This window comes from Aspergillus neoniger, assembly GCF_003184625.1.
Source record: "Aspergillus neoniger CBS 115656 unplaced genomic scaffold BO87scaffold_3, whole genome shotgun sequence".
Classification (NCBI taxonomy): Eukaryota; Fungi; Ascomycota; class Eurotiomycetes; order Eurotiales; family Aspergillaceae; genus Aspergillus; species Aspergillus neoniger.
The window spans coordinates 1072558-1091379 of record NW_020291131.1 but is presented as its reverse complement, the minus strand read 5'-3'; the positions used below and the strand labels follow the sequence as shown (position 1 = coordinate 1091379).

The 18822-nt window shown below is 52.3% G+C and overlaps 7 protein-coding genes and 1 non-coding gene across 8 annotated transcripts; 3 read left to right on the top strand and 5 right to left on the bottom strand.

The window, feature by feature from the left end:
- Positions 1–165: 165 nt before the first annotated feature.
- On the top strand, positions 166–3038 carry BO87DRAFT_412648 (Sec1 family protein). Its single transcript, XM_025626512.1, has 7 exons — positions 166–449; positions 509–546; positions 636–723; positions 784–930; positions 981–1183; positions 1229–1695; positions 1746–3038. Exons 1-7 carry the CDS (start codon positions 416–418, stop codon positions 2854–2856), a joined length of 2088 nt encoding a protein of 695 aa, XP_025484343.1. The 5' UTR covers positions 166–415; the 3' UTR covers positions 2857–3038.
- Positions 3039–3052: 14 nt separating this feature from the next.
- On the bottom strand, positions 3053–3987 carry BO87DRAFT_403632 (putative G-patch domain protein). Its single transcript, XM_025625790.1, has one exon. It carries the CDS (start codon positions 3917–3919, stop codon positions 3077–3079), a length of 843 nt encoding a protein of 280 aa, XP_025484342.1. The 5' UTR covers positions 3920–3987; the 3' UTR covers positions 3053–3076.
- Positions 3988–4095: 108 nt separating this feature from the next.
- Positions 4096–5571, top strand: BO87DRAFT_326070 (putative oxidoreductase). The gene is made up of 2 exons (XM_025620125.1): positions 4096–4307; positions 4383–5571. Exons 1-2 carry the CDS (start codon positions 4131–4133, stop codon positions 5529–5531), a joined length of 1326 nt encoding a protein of 441 aa, XP_025484341.1. The 5' UTR covers positions 4096–4130; the 3' UTR covers positions 5532–5571.
- A 106-nt stretch (positions 5572–5677) lies between these two features.
- On the bottom strand, positions 5678–7282 carry BO87DRAFT_372923 (NAD-dependent epimerase/dehydratase family protein). The gene is made up of 4 exons (XM_025622409.1): positions 7119–7282; positions 6816–7050; positions 6249–6705; positions 5678–6196 (listed from the first exon to the last, which is right to left on the bottom strand). Exons 1-4 carry the CDS (start codon positions 7145–7147, stop codon positions 5802–5804), a joined length of 1116 nt encoding a protein of 371 aa, XP_025484340.1. The 5' UTR covers positions 7148–7282; the 3' UTR covers positions 5678–5801.
- Positions 7283–8944: 1662 nt separating this feature from the next.
- BO87DRAFT_t39 lies at positions 8945–9038 on the top strand. Its single transcript has one exon. It is a non-coding gene; the product is annotated as a tRNA-Gln (tRNA).
- Positions 9039–9179: 141 nt separating this feature from the next.
- BO87DRAFT_133876 (cytochrome P450) lies at positions 9180–11281 on the bottom strand. Its single transcript, XM_025618070.1, has 5 exons — positions 10821–11281; positions 9913–10769; positions 9747–9857; positions 9523–9689; positions 9180–9469 (listed from the first exon to the last, which is right to left on the bottom strand). Exons 1-5 carry the CDS (start codon positions 11032–11034, stop codon positions 9298–9300), a joined length of 1521 nt encoding a protein of 506 aa, XP_025484339.1. The 5' UTR covers positions 11035–11281; the 3' UTR covers positions 9180–9297.
- A 648-nt stretch (positions 11282–11929) lies between these two features.
- Positions 11930–14116, bottom strand: BO87DRAFT_372921 (cytochrome P450). The gene is made up of 2 exons (XM_025622408.1): positions 12835–14116; positions 11930–12756 (listed from the first exon to the last, which is right to left on the bottom strand). The coding sequence occupies exons 1-2, from the start codon at positions 13721–13723 to the stop codon at positions 12110–12112; spliced, it is 1536 nt and encodes a 511-aa protein (XP_025484338.1). The 5' UTR covers positions 13724–14116; the 3' UTR covers positions 11930–12109.
- A 1470-nt stretch (positions 14117–15586) lies between these two features.
- BO87DRAFT_299028 (deadenylation-dependent mRNA-decapping factor PAT1) lies at positions 15587–18228 on the bottom strand (the record flags this gene model as incomplete). The annotated part of the gene is made up of 3 exons (XM_025619079.1): positions 15587–15710; positions 15764–17989; positions 18080–18228. The coding sequence occupies 3 exons, from the start codon at positions 18226–18228 to the stop codon at positions 15587–15589; spliced, it is 2499 nt and encodes an 832-aa protein (XP_025484337.1).
- Between the last annotated feature and the right edge of the window lie 594 nt (positions 18229–18822).

Below are 18822 nucleotides of genomic sequence, written 5' to 3'. Positions count from 1 at the left end.
TCGCGGCCTGAGTGCCTGAGTGCCTCATTGCCTGCAGCTGGCGATCGCCGCAGACTAACCGGAACAGGAAGGGGAGGGGTCACACCGCCTGGCGGATCGGGAGATTAGACAGGAAGAATGATGCTTTTGACCCGCTGGGGAGAAAGAGCAGAAAGAGGGTCTCTTCTTGTCTCAGTCTCCAGTCTCGGGGATATCCTGAGTCCCGACTTACGTTTCCAAAAGATAGCCTGCCCGCATCGCTGGTGTCCATCACGGCTGCCCCTGAGTATTGTTCTCCATTACTTCGCCCCTCCATTGCTGGCTCTGGCTGTGCCTTATCTTCCGGTTCCCTCCCTACCGCTCCCCCGTCATTCCCCTCCCCAGCAATCGTGAAGTCTAGTGTCTATGCCCCCGTGAGGGCTGCCGGTCAGCCACAATGAGTTCCTCAATCCTCAACATCCAGCGTGATCGTGAGTTTTCCCTGCCTTTTACATAAAGACCATTTATTCATTAACTAATTACTCGCTAGTTATTTTGAATACGATCCGTTATGCGGCGGGTAATGAGGTGCGATTGCTTCCCCTCCCCTTCTCCTTACCGTGGATTTGGCCCCCGCTTCGTTTCACCCCGCCGCAGAACTGACATTCTGTCTACAGTGGAAGGTCTTGGTGGTGGACGAGACCAGTCGCAAGCTAATCGACAATGCGGTCAGTGAGGATGATATTCTCAATCTCAATGTTACCAGTAAGTTCCCCTCTGTGTATTCCTCCTCGTCCCGGTGCGGCGCTAATGGCCTCCCGCAAGATGTTGAGCAGATCGAGCATCGGCGCTCCCCCAATCCTACGATGGATGCGCTGTATATCCTCTCGCCCCTCCCACACATTGTCGACTGTATTATGGCGGACTTTGAGAGGAAGAGATACCGGAAAGCGTGGTTGGTTTGGACATCATGTCGGGCACCTGCTTCCTCAACGGCCGCTTGGTGCTGACGTCGCTCGCAGTTCTCGATCCGCAACAGCGCGCTAGATTGGACCGTTCCCAGATTGCTCGCGACCAGATCGCCAATGTTCAGATTATGAATGCCGACTATTTCCCCAGGGAATCGCGCCTGATTACCTTCCGAGACCCGTGGAGCTTTCCGGTGTTGTTCCACCCTGGTTGTAATCACTTGATCCGCGCACACTTGGAGGGCTTGGCGCAGAAGGTGAGCTAGAATACCTGTGTAGATGAGCTGGTACTGACTGGATAGGTTGTGTCGCTCTGTGCGAGCTTAGGAGAGTACCCAGTGATCCGGTACTACCGCCCCCGGGCACCAACACACGAGGCCAGCGTACTGTGCTCACACCTGGCGCGGTTCATTCAGAACGAGCTGGATCAGTTTGCGCAATTCCAGCGCGACTTTCCGCCCCCGTCTCCCAGACCGCGCGGAGTGCTGTTGATCGTTGATCGGTCCATGGACCTGGTCGCGCCCTTGCTCCATGAGTTTACATATCAGTCCATGGTGCACGATCTGCTTCCGATCAGCGATGGCGACAAGGTTACTTACAAGACTGTCATCAATGAGGGAAGCCACAACGAGGAAGTCAAGGATATGGAGATCAACGAAGAAGACAGTGTTTGGGTGGAGTATCGCCACATGCATATGAAGGACGTGCTCGGCAAGCTAGGTGAAGACTTTGCCAAGTTCCGAGCTGCCAACCCTCAGTTTGCGGAAGAGTGAGTGACAGCTGTTGATGGTCTTTCTTTCCTTACTAACGGCGCTGCAGCAATGATAAAGCGAACGTGAACACTATCAAGGACATGCTGGCGGGTCTCACAGAGTTCCAAAAGGGAAGAGATGCTTATACACTGCACCTTAACATGGCGCAGGAGTGTATGAGTTACTTCCAGAAACACAAGCTCATCGAAGTAAGCTCGGTTGAACAATGCTTCGCCACCGGCATGGACGAGAACTACAAGAAGGCAAAGAACCTGGCTTCCCAGCTGGTGCAATTGCTAGACGACGATGCGATCAAGCAGCCAGAGCGACTGAGGTTGTTGCTGCTTTACATTATCTACCGGGGAGGCATCCTCGCGGGTGATATCCGGAAGCTCTTGGCACACGCGCAACTTGCACCGCAGGACGGTGAAATTGTAGCCAACCTCGATCTACTTGGAGCCCGTGTGGAGAAGCCTCTGAAGGACGATAAGCCACCCGTGCAGCCGCTGTTCACCAGGAAGCCGCCGTCTGGGCCCATCGACGAAGAGGAAAGTCTCTCGCGCTACGACCTGAACCTCAAGTTGATCTTGGAGGAGCTGGTGCGCGGCACGCTGGACCCCGGCGTCTTCCCGTTCACGCGGCCACACACGGATGCCGACTCGCCGGGACAACAAGAGAGTCTGTCCCAGGCGTCGCTGCGCAGTGCCAAACCGACGTGGGCACGGACACGGTCTACTGGCGAGCAGCCGAAACAGCGGATCATCGTGTTCATGGCAGGTGGTGCTACATATGGAGAGGCACGCACATGCTACGAGATCTCGCAGTCGTGCGGCAAGGACGTGTTCCTGGCCACATCGCACATGCTGTCTCCCGGATTGTTCCTGCGCCAGGTGGGCGATCTCAGTGTAGACCGACGCCGGCTCGACATTCCCGCCGAACGGCCCAAGCCCACAGCGCCGGCGCATCTCTTCGAGCGGGAAGCTCCACCGCCACCGGCACAGCCCGTGAAGAAGCCAGTTCCGGTGAATCTGAACCCGATGGCACCGACATCCGCGCTGGCGGCGATGTCACTGGGACCGAACGGCAAAGCGACGAACGGAGCAGCGCCGCCAGAGAAAGAGAAGGATAAGAAGGAGAAGAAAGAGAAGAAGGAAAAGAAGCACCGCTTCTTCCGGTAGCCTTGGCCATTCTTTCAACTGAACCAGCCTCGTTCCGCAGCACACCTACTGCGGACCTTAATACTAGCCTCTACTATCTTCTGTGTATGTAGTGACTATGTATGTACCATGCAGACCAGCAGAACCCTAATACTTATTCGAACTCCTTGGTATATACCAAACCAACCCCGCCCCCCCCCCCCCCGAAACCAATGATAAAATAAAAAAAAAAGAAAACAACCTACTTCCCATGAAGATACCTCAACACATCCTCATCCTGGAAAAACAACTCCCGTAACCTCTCCCCCTTCTTCCTCTCCTCCAACTGTCCCTTCCTCGCCTCCTTCGCATTCAACACCTTCTTCTTCTGCACCCTCCCCCTCCCACGTTTATCTCCACTCTTATCCTTAACCTCAGGAACAACAGCCCCCAACCCCACCGTATCCTCCTTCACCTTTCCCTTCACCGGCTCCCGTATTCCCTCTCTTCCTTGGGGTCCCAATCCCACCCGCGAATCCGGATCCCAGCCGTATGCAGCGAGATACCGCAGTCCAGGCCGCGTGCGATCAAGATGAGACGGCGGATGCGAATGCGGGAGACTCAGTTGATGCGGGAGTGTAGCTTCATGTATATGCCTCCTCCTTTCTCCTCCTTCTCCTATTCCTCTTTCTGATGTTCCATGTGTAGGCGTAGTGTAGGGAAGGTTACACACGGGACAAATCTCAACATCTTCTCCTCCTTCTTCCTTCTGCTCATTATGTGGCCGTGAACCCGAACTCGGTTCTGATTCCGGTGTAAGTTGTGATCGTGTAGGAGGAGTAGCTGGATTCGACTTCGACTTCGACGACAGAACAATCGAGAGGTATTTACTCGCTATACTCTGCCCGGTTGACGTAGAAGGTGTTGCTGGCTCAGAGGATGATACCCGTGTGGTAGAGAGATGTTGCTGATGTTGTTCGGAGGAGCGCACGAACGGGACGCGCTTGCGACGGATCCCTGCGCCGAAGACTCGTTGGTCTTGCAGGGGGAGGAAGTATTCGTCTTCATCTTCTTCATTGTATGTTGCTCTGTTGTTGGGTGGCATTGTCCATACCCTTTTCTTTTTTCTTTTTCTTTGTAGGATAGTGAGTGAGAAGTAAGGACGTTAGGGAGGATAATGGCAGCTCGAAGTGGCGGGAGATCGGCCGCTAAGATATGTACCGTAAGTACCTCCGACGGAGTGTCTGGACATATCTGTCTCCTCCTCCGTCTGTCTCCCTTTCACCATACAACAAACACATCCCCCCTCCGACAAAATGCCCATCCCAATCATCACAACAGCAATAACAGAAGGCACAAACTCCGTCCCACACCTATGGAGCATATTAAAACTCCTCCCCTGGGCGGTCGTCCTGGCGGCCCTGAAATATTATTTCGGGGGTGCTAGAAATACCTCTGAGCGGTTGATGCATTCGAAAGTCGTTATGATTACTGTATATCCCTCCCCTCCCCTATCCCCATCCCCAATTCTCCATCAATACTAATATATTCCCTTGGGGATTGCATAGGGCGGCACATCCGGCATCGGCGCGCAAGTAACATCCGCGCTCGCCTCCCGGGGCGCCCAAATCATCCTCCTCACACAACACCCAGCAACCGACATCTTCCTCTCCGAATACATCGAGGACCTCCGGCGGAGCACCAACAACCAACTAATCTACGCCGAGCAAGTCGATCTCTCCTCCTTACACTCCATCCGCACCTTCGCCACGAAATGGATCGATAATGTCCCGCCACGACGCCTGGACATGGTGATTCTCTGCGGGAATGCAGCGCCGCCCGTATCCCAGAAACGGAAGCTGACCGTGGACGGCATCGACGAGGAGTGGATGGTGAATTACCTGGCGAATTTCCATCTGTTGAGTATACTTTCGCCGGCGTTGAGGGCGCAGCCGGCGCATCGGGATGTGAGGGTCGTGTTTACGACGTGCTCAAGTTATATTGGCGCGAAGTGGGATTTGAGGAAGGTGGAGGAGGCTGCTGCGGTTACTGCTGCGCAGGGGGATAATGGGGGTAATGGGGATGGAAGGAGGGTAGTGATGAAGAATGGGAAGTTACAGCGGGAGAAGGCCAAGCCCAAGGCTAAAAAGGCTACGAAAGGAGTCAGTTTATACGGACTCAGCAAGCTCTCGCTGATGGTGTTTGCGCAATCGTTCCAGAAACATCTCAATGCGTTCAAGAGGCCGGATAACCAGCCGTGCAGTGCGCGGGTGATTATGGTGGATCCGGGGTTTAGTCGGACGCCTGGGATGAGGAGGTGGATGACCGGGGGATCGCTGTGGGGACTGTTGGTATATCTGGTGACGTGGCCGGTGTGGTGGTTGGTGTTGAAGTCGCCGCAGCAGGGGGCGCAGAGTGTGTTGTATGCGGCGATGGAGGCGGAGTATGGACGTGGGGAAGGGGGGTGGATGGTTAAGGAGTGTAAGGAGGTGGATTTGGCGAGGAAGGAGATCAAGGATGAGGAGACCGGGAAGATGTTGTGGGAGTTTAGTGAGAAGTTGATTGAGGTTAAGGAGAGGGAGTCGGCGGTGCGGAGGGCGTTGGCGAATAAGGAGAAGGAGGTGGCAGAGCAGATGGAGAAGAATAAGGCGTCGGGGTCGTCGTCTGGGGCGAAGGAACAGACGCCGGGGTCGAGGAGGAGTCGGAAGGGTAAATAGGTGTATACTAAGTAGTTTTATAGATAAGGAAGGGTTTGGGTGTACATTATCACATTGATCTGTATTGATAGAGTTACGTGATTCAGGTCTATCCTATCGCTGCATATTGCATGGCGAAATCACAGTTACATCAACATCACATCAGGCTCTGCTCTCTAGATACAACAAGGAAAAAGGAAATTCGTCATCCAATTAGCAAGTCCAATCGTGTCTCTATCGATTTTCCTGGCAAGAAAAAGAAAAAATTCTAAGCATATGCGGAGTCATTATTTATTTCTGCAGCTTCTCCAGCAGCTCGGCCGGGGGCTGTTGGCGGTAACCCTGGGGGTTGTTGCGGGTCCACAGCCAGAGGTCCTCGCAGGCCTGCTCGAGGGTGCGCTCGGCCTTCCAGCCCAGCTCGTTGTTGGCGCGCGTGGGGTTGGAGGTCAGGTTGAGCACGTCACCGGCACGGCGGGGAGCAACCTCGTAGGGGAGGTCACGGCCCACGGCCGCCGAGAAGGCACGGATCATCTCGTAGACAGTGCTGCCCTTGCCGGTACCCAAGTTCCAGGCACGGACTCCGGGGTTGTTGGCGCGGAGGTAGTTCAGGGCCTTCAAGTGACCATCTGCCAGGTCGAGGATGTGGATGTAGTCGCGGATGGCGGTTCCGTCGTGGGAGGCGTAGTCTGGCCAGTTAGTTAGATGCTAAATTCGAAGGATATTTCTGCAAAAACTTACCATCTCCGAAGACGAGGAGCTTCTCGCGCTTGCCGGTGGCCACCTGGGCAAGAAGGGGAAGCAGGTTGTAGGGGACACCCTGGGGGTCCTCACCCATGATACCAGAGGGGTGAGCACCGGCGGGGTTGAAGTAGCGGAGCAGAGCACCGTTCCACTTCTGGGCCTCGGCCTCGTTACCGGCCTTGATGGCGTTGTTGCGCTGAGCGTTGATGACGTCGGTGATGGCGGTCTCGACAGCGAACTTGGTGTTACCGTAGGGGTTGGTGGGGCCCAGAGGGCACTCCTCGGGGATGGGGATCATGTTGGGGAAGCGAGTGGCATCACCGTAGACGGTGGCGGAAGAGGAGAAGACGATGTTGGTGACATTGTGGCGGACCATGGAGCGCAGGAGGCAGATGGTGCCGTAGACGTTGACGTGGTAGTAGTCCAGAGGCTTCTCACCGGACTCACCGACGGCCTAGATACCGGTCAGCCAGGAAGCTCAATTGACGCGCGAGATATGCAGAGAGGTAGATCGACGCAGAGGCAGATAACGGTATAGAAAAGAGGAAAGTAAGGGAAGCGCACCTTCAGAGCAGCAAAGTGGATGACGCTGTCAATGTCGGGGTGGGCCTCGAAGACACGGTCGAAGCCAGCCTCGTCGGTGACATCGAGCTGAGCGAACTCGGCCTTCTTGCCGCTGATCAACTCAATGCGCTTGAGAGCCTCAGCGGAGGAGTTGTAGAGGTTGTCAGCGACGACGACCTTGTAGCCAGCCTCGAGGAGAGCGAGGGTGGTGAAAGAGCCAATGTAGCCCGTTCCACTGTTTGGGGGAGAATTGCGGGGTCAGCGGGTGTGATGGAGGGACAAAGGCATTGATGGGAAGCTTACCCGGTGACAAGAACTGATCCAGCAGGCATGATGATGGTGTATGATTAGGATAAAGGATGAAAGGGAAAGATAGAGTAGAAGGTAGAGAGGAAGAGAGAGAGAGAGAGGATGAAGAGGGAATTAGAAAGAAGATGAAACGGAAAGGTAAGATGGCGCAAACGGAGATTTGGGGGGGGGGAAGAAAGTCGGGCGGCGGGGACGGGATATTTAAGGGGCGGCCGCAATTGGTGCTTCCAATGGAGTCACAAGTACTTACTCCGTAATATTCAGGTACAGAGTGAACAAGTTACTAGGTACTGTCTCTTCTTGCCTAATTGCCTCTTCTACTGCCTTACTCTGTCTGCCTTCCTCACTCTTCTTCTCTAATAACCCCCTTTTGCCATATTCTCATATTACCCTAATCCCACCTGCTGATCAACCAAGACAGTCTACGTAAACGGCCCTCAACCACGGGACGATCCATATTAATTCTTACCCCCCCCCGCCATTATTATCCCACATCCCACCACCACCACATCACACCATTTACTTTGCTCATATGTACCTTGTATTCTGTATCTCTATGTATCAGTATCACAGCTGCAGATGCATGCATATATGCAGCAATGCTGCATAACAATCGGAGTAAAGTTCAGGCCAAAATAAAAGAAAAAAAGAGTACTGACTTACGGAGTTTTTCTAACCCTCCAGACCAGATCCAGCCATGTGCATACTGCATATCCATAATAATAATACCTTGTTTGATCACCATCTTATTCATTTACAGTACTCCTTCCAATCGGCTAATTAAGTATCATACAGAATAGATAAGATGAATAGATAGACAAGAAACTGAAACATACACACGGCCCGAGACAAGTCCGTCCGTCACGGCTAATTGACTTGATTGCACCACCACCAGATACTATCTACACAAGCCCTGTTTCTTGCAAAGTACCATACTAATACAACAATACAACAATAGTATTATTATGATGGCACCATGCTATTATTATTCTCTTATTCTTTCATCTTCCCTTTTAACCAGCACCACCACCAGCACCAGCCAGGTCCAGGAACCAGACTCGGCAGTGGATCCAGTCCCAACTGAAGTTCCCACATCACACCTGGTCCTCACTACTCACTACCTTACAAAGTACTAGTGGACCGCTTCCACCCGATCCCAAGGGTCCAATCAATCATGGGTGGGCTGTCACGCTGCCATTTGCCTCTTTCTCTCTCTCTTCCTACCTTGTAATAAATCCCATGGTTTGTTAAGGGGCGAAATAATATTATGGAATTAAGGAAACGATCTGCGAGTGTCAGATTGCTATACCTAATACCTACCAACCTATCTACTTGAGTCTGCTGGCGATGACGATGACGATGATGATGATGATGATGATGATGATGATGATGATCAGGGTAAATGAGGGAGGATCCGTGTGCTGATGAGTTATTATTATTATGTCTGGAACATTTTCAGGGGTAGATAGATGCAATGCAGAGCGTATATTCATTCCCCAGTTACTTATGAAGTAATTACTGCTCATGCCGAACAGGTGGTCTTTGTTGGTCTGGTCTGGTCTGGTCTGGTCCGAGTCCCCACTGGTTTGTTTGCTTGCTTGCTTGCTAATAGCTTTCCAGGTAGGATGCGTAGTATGTTCCTGTGTAGTATGAAGTGCACTTGAAGGAATAGTATACAGTTAATTAGTTAAAGTATTTGCACAACGTAGTCTACCGAATGTGTCTGAATGATCCCTCACTCCAACGAGCAAACTAGTGGAGGTTGGAATGAAGTAGTGGCCTGATGAACCATAAATCGCAGGTGACAACTATCCGCATGCGGTTGTGTGGGGTAGTGGTTATCCCTTCGGATTTTGAGTACTTTCTTGTGCTTCGGAAGTTCCGACAACCCCGGTTCGAACCCGGGCACGACCTGATTAATTTGTTGCTTCATATTCTTTTTTTTGTCTACTTTGCTTGCATCATACATAGCATGCATGCTATGTAAGATGGGTATGGTGCTGTTGCTCTGCTACTGTAGATGTAAGATATTTACTAGAGCAGTGTTTAATTGAGGTGATGTCTTGACATCAATTTCTAGGATGATGTACTATATAAATAAATACTGCAGTAAAGTCACTTGTCTGTCAATTGGCGTTTATCCTGATTTTGATCATTTTTAATTCATTCTTTGCTACTCCACCATATCCGTCACCTTTGCATACACCCGCACCAACCCCTTCTCCGTACCAGGAACAATCCTATCGCGTGTGATGCGTATAATCTCCGTGCCGGTGCTCTCCACATCAAAGTTGAACCGACGCATCACATGCGCAATAGTCAGGTAGAGCTCAATGTATGCCAGACTGTTGAACTCGTTAGTAGCAGACACTGCAACAGCGGTAGGGGCAGAACTGACTTCATCCCAATGCAAGCTCGACTCCCCCTCATAAATGATACAATGTATCGTGTTAGATTAACCCCTTCCTCGGCAGCCTTGATCCAGCGCTCCGGATTGAATTTGTCTGGCTCGGGAAAGAGGGAGGGGTCGCGATGGACAAACCAGGTTGAAGTGCTCATTGGTGTCTATCAAGTATTGTTAGCTTGTGATGGGTGTTGAAGGCAGAGTGACAGAAAACATACCCCCGGTGGAAGCACATAGTCCTTGTACTTTAGTGTTTCAGTTGGTGCCACGCGGGGCAGCCGCATAATCAGCCCATAGGATAATCGCAGAGACTCATTAACAACGGCCGTCTAGGCGTGAAAGTCAGTTAGGATGAAGAATCAGCATTGCAGAATCACGACATACCAAATATGGCAGCTTCTCCAGCTCCGGCCAGGTCGCGGTACTGGTAGGCGTGGGCAGGACCTGCTTCAGTTCACTCCGCAGCTTATCTCGTATGCTTTTGTCTCGCGACACGTAGTAGGTCATAATCATCAAGGTACTGGCGGTCGTTTCTGTGCCTGCACCAAGAAGCGTGAACACCTCGTCCTCAATGCGACGCTGGCTTCTTTCCGCGACTGGTAAGCTGGGGTCCGTCAACCTCTTGAAGATGGTCCGGTCGTCCTTCCCCGATGCCTTGGAGGCATCCTGCGTGTTTTCGGATATCGTGCTCAGAATGGAACCCTGGAACTGGAGCATACCGGCCTTGCCGGGGAGACATAGGGCCATCAGATGCAGCGGAATCTTGCGCATGGTTTCCGGCACAAAAGGAAAGAAGCGGTTGAAGTGGGCAAGTCCAGTATTTTCTTCGTTTCCTCCGTGAACGTCGCTGCGGAAGTCCTTGTCCTCGATGAATCCCCAGCGCTTTCCATAGCAGTAATAGGTGATTACATCTGAAGTCAGCGCGGCAAATGCATCGCTCAGATTAACTACACTCTGATCGCGATAGAACCCCTCGAAGCGCCCCATAAGCTTCCCCACCCGCTCCTCGATGAAGGGAGATATGGCAAGGACGGACCGCTTGGAAAAGAAATCATTGAGGATGTTGCGTCGGAAGCGGTGATGTTCGTGGCCGATCGTACCGATCATGGAGTAGGGGAGCGCAAATGCGCCGTAGGCCAGAGGGTCCCTTTCGCGTTTGCGAGTGCTGGAGGCATAGATCTCATCATAGAAGGAGGGGTCGCTGATATGGACTTCACGGGGGTTGATGCGAACAATTGGACCTGAGGGAGAGGTTAGCAGAGCTTCGGAGGGTTAGTTTTCTCCGTACCTACCATATTGCTGATGCATTTGCTCGATCTGGAACAGAAACCTCCCATGGCAAATAACATCGTAGTAGAACTCATATAGATGCGTAACCGCTGTAAGCTTAGGCCCGGGGATTCCAGACAAGGGGTGGAAATAGAGGCGATAGATAGATCGCAGGACGTAAAAGCTTGCGATACCGACAAGGGCGAGCCAGATGTGGGAGATATCCAGAGCCATCATGGCGGTTGTATGGAATGCCAGCGCAGTTATCTGAAGCTGTGTGACGAAATATCGGAGATGGGCAGTGAAGGTGTAGCGACAATATAAATACTATAAGAACCGACAACATATACCCACCCACCCTAATGCATCTGCTTGTAGCGCTGTCGGCCTTGCAGATGGCCGAGGAGGGGAACGGGATGATGAGAAACAACTGGCTCACCAACCACCGATCATGATAGCTGCTGGTCTGGGGCTGAGAGGTGCCACAAATGACATGGAAATATAGCTAGCTTGGAGTCTAGAGCAAGACGATGCATTCGCCAAGAAGAAACTCCGCCTATGAATGCGGGAGAGTTATTCTGGAGGTGAGATTGCCACGTCCAGCCTCCGCATTTGGTCTCTCTGGGGTGATGTGTAGTAGTAGCAATACATTCCATCGGTGTGATGTAACCGTGAACCGCAGCGACACTTGCAACTTATCATGATCCCCTGTAATTTCTCTCCACGCTGAAATGGTGTGGGAGATAGAATATTTCCGGGCCTATAAGGAGCTGTTAGTTACTCGTTACCCAATAACCCCAACTAAGGCGCGGGGTCGCAGCGCTAATGCTGCATCTTTAGCACGTCAGCTATCTGTCTCTTTCAATAGGCTAATGGAGCTACCCATGCAGGCGCTATCACCGTCTGAAGCTACATACCAACTAGTTGGCCGGCTGAAAATACGGGCATGTCTCTTGTCCCAGTAAGTGATCACGCTTCTGATCTGTCTGCGTATCAGTCAAAGCCGAGCTGTACATTCCGGGCATCTTGGTGGGTATTGCGCTACAACCTGTCAGATACTCGCTACAGCCATCGAAACAAAGTGTAAGTGACACGACCAAAGCTTGAAAGACGCTTGATTGATGTTTGGTGATATAAATATAGTTCAATGATATCATGATACCCCGATAGGGGCGGGACAACTGAAAGTACCAGCGATTTGCTAGTACACATGCTTCAGAAACACTTGGCTAGGAACCTTAATGGAATGGGGAATGACCTTGTTCTGAAGCGAACCATGAACTCCCGCCCGAGACACAATCAAGAAACAACCTCATTTCTGTCGCATCCGAAACTGCAGCACAGGGCCCTCCTTTCCAACCGCGAAATGGTCCTTGATCTTGTATTCTCCTTGGTAGCCGACGCCCAACTGCTCCGTCCCCGGTGCCAGTCGTATATCGTACATCCACAATGCCCGGGAGATAGTCAGCTCGAGCTCGAGAATGGCTACATTCCGCCCGATGCACGCTCGCGGTCCGATACTAAAAGGTGCGAAGGCCTGTCGCTGCCGACTGAGCACCTCAGCACTCGCCCCCTCGCCTTGCTCAGTGCCTTTGCTGCCACACAATAGCCACCGACTTGGATCGTACACAAAGGGGCGGTCGAAGTGTTCTTCACTGTGGTGCAACGCGTAGGTGGGAACCGCGACAACCGTGCCAGCTGGGAAATGCCACTCTCCTACTCGGAGCCCTCCAGGGAGCACTTCTCGTGGCAGATCAGTAGGCACAGGCGGGCATACACGCATGGTTTCATCGATACAAGCGTGGAGGTAAGCCATCTGCGACAGATCGGGACCGGCAACGATCGCCTCCAGTGTAGGGAAGACGGTACGAATCTCTGCGCTTAGCCGGGCAAGGAAAGCTGGATTATGAGCAAGGTAGTAGAAGATGGCAGTTAATGTTGTATTCGTAGTGTCGTTACCTGATAGTTCAATCCGTAAGTTCCAGCCAAAGGATAAAGCAGGGCAAAGTCACAGTTGAAACGAGGTTGTGTACATACCGGCTCCTAGCAATGTCATAACCTCTGACATCAACTCCGCCTCAGAATAGCCTTCATTGGTCTTTGGGTCCCGTGCTTGTTGCAGATAGTAGATAATATCTCGACGCTGGGTGGACTCTGCGGCCAGCCGAGTCCGCAATTGCTGCCGGGAGAAACCAATCTGTCGCTGGCGATTGGCGACGGTGCCACGCCGAAGATACTTTTCAAAACCCAGGGAGCGTAGAATAGGCATCTGCCCACAAATGTTCATGATACGGAGGTTCAAGGCCATCAGCGGGAAGAAGAAGTGGTTGGCGTCGCTGACAGAGGTGTTGAATGTCTTGCCGAAGCAGATCTCCCCAAGCGCATCGAAGATCACACAGGAACTCCAGTGCACCATATCCTTGGGCTTTGACCAGCTGCCAGGACTGGAGGGCGCAGATGGCACCTGCTCATCGGGATGCCGATCTATCAAAGCGGCACACCAGTCGCGGATGGCTGACAAGATATGAGGTTCCATCCCACGTAATGCTTGGCTGGAAAAAGCATGAGACATGACACGACGTTTGCGGGCATGCACTGTGCGATCGATGGCAGTGAAGATGCTCACGCCATAAAACATGGTGTACGACTTGGCCTTCTGAACGTTGGCATGGAAGCCATAGATGGGCTCCAACGCCTTTGCATCCAGAATGGAAACGCGCTGCGGGCCGATTCGCACAACGGGCCCATAGCGTTGATGCAGGCGGTATAGGTCCTCATGGCGATCGCCGCGTATGGCGTGAACCACCGAGTAGAGGTTGGTCAGCTTGGCGACAAATGGGCCAGGGTAGGAGGACAGTGGATGGAACCAAACTTGGTAAATGATGTAGCCAGCGAGGGCGATGACTACACACCCCAAGAGATCCATGATGGCTGTACTTGTTAAGTTCTCCCGCTGATCCTGAAAAGACCGTAGCACACTTTCCAGCATTATCGAAAGTCAAAGTGAGTAGATCGCTAAGCGAGGGCGTGTATAGTTGGATGGGCTCAGAGATCATCCTTCTACTCAACTTCATTTAGCATTCACTGGGAGAGCTCAGAACCCAAGATCGATCTTATATGAGAATGCAACCAGAACGAGAGGTGCAAATTGGTCTGTTACCTGCCAACACTCATGTTCCTTCCAAAGTCGACGTTGAAAGCCACGTTAGTCCATAATGGATCCAATTTTACGTTCCCAAAGATGATCATCATTATTACTCCTGTCTTATAGGCGGAACTTGAACTTATCTCAAATATTAGGCTTAGCCGACTAGTTAAGTGGATCCGCGTACAGTATAAACGGAGTTGGTGACAGTCAAAACCGATCCACGTTTTGTCCCCAAGTAAGTTGCTGTGTGACAGCAACAGCATTAGTGCTGAGGGGCTGAACGCGCTTCAGTCGTATTTGCCAACTTTGCAAGGATTATCCTGGAGAGTACCACAGGTCAGGGCATGAGGCAACATGTAGCCTTGCATTAGTACTGTTGGGGCTGTCACTAAGCTGGCTAGCACAAGGTGACTATGCAATTAGCGTCCAGGGTGAGCCGCTAAGCTCGTGCACGGCGCTTAACCAGCGATGAACAGACTTCTCGGGATAACGATAATTCGCAGGTTCGTCTCTGCACCTGTGATTGTTTCGAAGCGAGTTAATTGTACTTTCAGCTTCAGCCACTGACATTTTCATTGTTTTGAAGTCTTATTGGACTCTCAAGGCCACTCGAGGCCGCTCACAATTGTGCAGGGTACCACATCTATAGTTACCTCAAGCACCCGGACACCCTGGCTCCCAATGCATGTCAGGACTATGGCTCACTTGTTGGTTATTCCTTAGACCGAGGGATGGTGTGTGAGGCAGAGCAAATGGCGCCTTCAGAGAGCGGATGGATGCTTGAACACAAAGAGAATTGGTCATGTGGGTGGACCTGCATTTGTTGCAAGATCGTCAAGGTTTTACAACTACATGTTGGCATCATCTTTCATTGCGAATACCGTACGTGGTCTGAGTTATGGTGATGCGACGGGATTGGAGATCATCCGACCATATTGGGATCGATCCGGAGAAGAGGTAAAAATGCCATCTTTGGAGGGGTCTGCAGACAGCTGGAATGAAGTCAGTGGTTGAATTAGATCGGGATAGTGCATTGCCTCAGACAAGGCTGGAGATTTGCCGGTGAATATAAAATGATAAGGCGGATAAGTCTGTCCCTCCACATTGCAGGGCCAGGCTACTCGGCTGATCCATACAAAACCCACGGCTACCGACAAGAATTTTCCAAAATAAAAGAAATAGGATTGAAGAGAACACATGAAGACATAGCTAGAAGACATCACTATTGACAGACCCACCAAACATGTCGTGGGACGGAACATAAGAATCATGGTGATGCGTACATAATACATCACTGGTCGCACGCGCTTCATTCGCCAGTGCCATTATTCGGCTGCAATCGCACGCCGTCATACCTCGGCTTCGCGTCTCAAGAGACCAACTGACCTTTCAGCCAGTTGTCCCCTCCCGAGCACCCGTTTACCGGGTATCGGTCTTTAAGTATAGGCCAAATTCACTAAGGACATCTGCCCGGAGTCCACCTAACAGATCCTGTCATGTTGGGACTCGGGTGTTCACGGTCGATACTGGGATAGGTTTCTGTCCGGTCCTGGATAACGCATAATCGGGGCAACAGCCTGCCCAAGGAGCTGTGGGAATTGGCCAGCGAAAGAAGTATCTCGTGGAGGTCGCCCCCGTCATTTAACCTAGAAGTTCAACATCGAGGCCAATAGCCCGCATGAAGAGGTTGACGTTGCCAAGACGCGCGCTGGCCATATCGGCAGGAAGCGTCTTGCTGTAAGTCACGGTCTCCATCACCCGGTCCCTGTAGAACAGTTAATACGATGTAAACCATGTAGACGAGGGGGTTGAACTTACTTGACCGCAATAACAAGGCGTTGCTGTTGTTCGGGGCTAGCTCCGATACCAACGGCAGCCAAGAACTGCCAAACATACATGTCGTCGCCAGCATTGATCGCGCTGGGGAAGATATCCGCAAAGGTAGGTTCAAGGGTGTCAAACAACACATTGAACTTCTCAACCCACTGCTGCCAGTCCCGCTCCGTAGCCTGTCCAGCTTCCTTCACAATTTCGGCGCGACTGAGAAGCATGGTCAAGATTCCAAGTCCAATGCGGGTCCTCGAGATCATCTGGACATGCGTCTGCGCAATGACAAGCCCCAGCAACCCGATGATGATATTGAATGGCGCCTCGTTGACGTATCCCAGAAGACTGGGCATGACGGCCTGGGAGAAAAGCTCGATGGCTTCCCGAACGGCCAGAGAGGGCTGAGTCTCACCCGGAACAGGCTGGGCGCGTCGGACAACGTCCAGAGAATCCAAGTGTACAACAATCATAGTAAGAATAGTAACGCGCTGCTCCTGATCAATGTGGCGGAAAATGCGGGGAATGGCCTTCTTGCCCTTGGGATAAGCAAGGAAGGCAATGAACGGGTGGGGTGTGTTGGTGTTGGGAACAATGGGTTCCATGACCTTAAGATTGCGCCACAGCTTCTGGTTGAGCGAACGGATCTTCTGTCTCCATTCCATGTGCTTCTGAATGGCCTCGGGATCATTCTCATCCGGCGGGGGAGGCATCGTGCGCTCCATGTCTTCCATATCCATAAGCGTGCTGTATACACTCTCCAGATTGGTCAGGACTGATTTGCGATCGCTAACGCTCAAATCGGTGTGCGGCTTCTTCACCGTCTTGGCGCCCTCCGAGCTCTCCGGACGCTTGATGTTGAGCATGGGCTTTGGCGTCTTAGCGTTGCTGAAAGAGATCTTACCCAAGCTGCCCTCGATGATAAGCTGCTTATTCTTAGGCTTCTGCTTAGCAGCCTCCACCGCACGCTGGACCTGCTGCTGCATTCTCTGCATGTGGTTGTCGGCGCTCTGGAACTGCCGGCGAGAGCCATGCCCCCCGAGCCTGTTGCCTGTCTGGAGAAGGTATGTCTGCGCAAAGTGACCAAGAGGTTGGTGCGGATGTTGCCGCGGCGCACCCCGGATCTGGCTGTAGACCTGATAATAGAAGTCCTCTGCCAAGACAGCTTCTGCATCAGAGTCCGCCACGTTACCAGCAGCAGCGACTAGTTGCTGAAGCTGGATCCGGGTGATGAAGTTCTTGTCCTGCGGGGTCATCAGTCCGTTACCCCTGGACAGAAGGAAGATCTTGTGGTTGCGCTTCGCCCGCTTGGCATCTTCCATCAAGTACGCTACGCGCTGCTCCTCCGTCAGGTGCATCAACTGCTGGGAGTTGGTGATCACGGGCAGTTGCGCGTTGTTACCACGGGAAGCTTGGGGCAGGGGCGGTTGCTGCTGCTGGGGTCGCTGAGCCGCCGGTGGCATCGCCTGACGTTGGGGAGGCACCATGTGCTGAGGAGGCAAGTTGGCATTTTGCAGCATATGAATCGGCAGGTTTGGAGGGAGCGGGTACGGCTCCGGAACCATGGGTGGCTGGTGCTGCAACAGTGCCGGTGGGACACCCTTGGCGAACTGGGCCTGTAGAATCTCAGGCGGCAGCTGCGGGAAGCCTTCGGGCAGAGGGGGCATCTGAGCTCGCTGGAGAGGCTGAGTGGGCTCTGGCATCGACTGCGGAAGGGACAGCGGGATTTGGGCGGGGAGCGAAGATGGACCCTGTCTCCGCAGTTGCGCTTCCACCTCCTCGAGACTCAGCATCTTCTTTGCTTGCGCTACCATCTGGGGCGTGGGCTGCTGCAGCTGCTGCAGCTGTTGCTGGAAATGCTGTTCCGGCTTCTTCGACATGCCCCAGACGCTAGACTTGGCCTGAAGATCGGGGATGTAACCCGGGTCGTTGTACTTCTCATAGCCAGACCGTTTGGGCTTCTGGTCCGCAGTGTCTGGCAGAGAAGTATCGGCCGTGGGTTGCGAAGGAGCGGTCGCAGGCGCACCGGGTTTCTGAAGGCTGTAACGGATCTGCTCCTCTCCGATCACATCGGCGACCTGAGCAGTCTTTCCAAAGAAGTCGAAATCCTTTCCAACCGGGCCAGTGTCGAAGCCGCCACCAAACGTGTCATCGTTGAACGCATCCTGGTCATCGTCCAGTTGGTCTCCCAGGCCATCGTACGTATCCTCAAAGTCGATGCTATAGCAATTGAAAGAAAGCGCCGCTGGTCAGCTCCATGGCCCCCGTTGTCTCAATTGATCTAAGTGAAGCAGAGTGGGAGAGACTTACACGTCGTCATCCTTGTCGTCTCGGAAGTTTGCTGCCAGTCTGGCGCGGGCAACTTCGGCGAACGGATCAGGGGTGTCGAAGATACCCCTCTGTTCACCCGCAGGAGCTCGATCCCTAGGCAGGGTGGTATTAAAGCCGAAGAAGGACATCTTCGGGGGAAGCGGGGGGTGGTGGGGGGGGAGGCAGTGGGTGTAGGAAGAGGGCGAGAATTACCACCGCGGCATAAATGGGTAGTGCGGGATGAGGTTCACAGCCGGTCTGATATCACCCGCTTTAGCTTAGTCCGCTGTGGCCTGAAAGCCTAAGGCAGTAAGACATTAAGGCATCAAGGCATTTAATTAGCCACCGCATCACGGGGAAGCGGTTGCCCCTTAGTCATCAAGTCTCCTGTTGTCTCCGTTGGACTCGGAGTGGCTACAGGTCGCGTGACCCTACGGGAAGGGTCGCGTGATCCTTACCCTTTACACGTGATCAAAACAAGCATTAGTCATCAATAACAAGTCGCATGATCTTTATAATTACTGTATCTTCCCGCTGAATTTCAACTTTTCTTTTAATTCATAATTTACAGTCTAACGGCAAGTAATTACTAAGTACTTACTAAGTACTCGAATATTATGGATTTCGAAGAGCTTCTATATATGAATTCTGATGGAGGATTTGATATACAAGAACTAGAGGTATTTAAGTACTTAATAACTACTTATCTAGAACTTGAAAACTAATTAAATTTATATAGGATA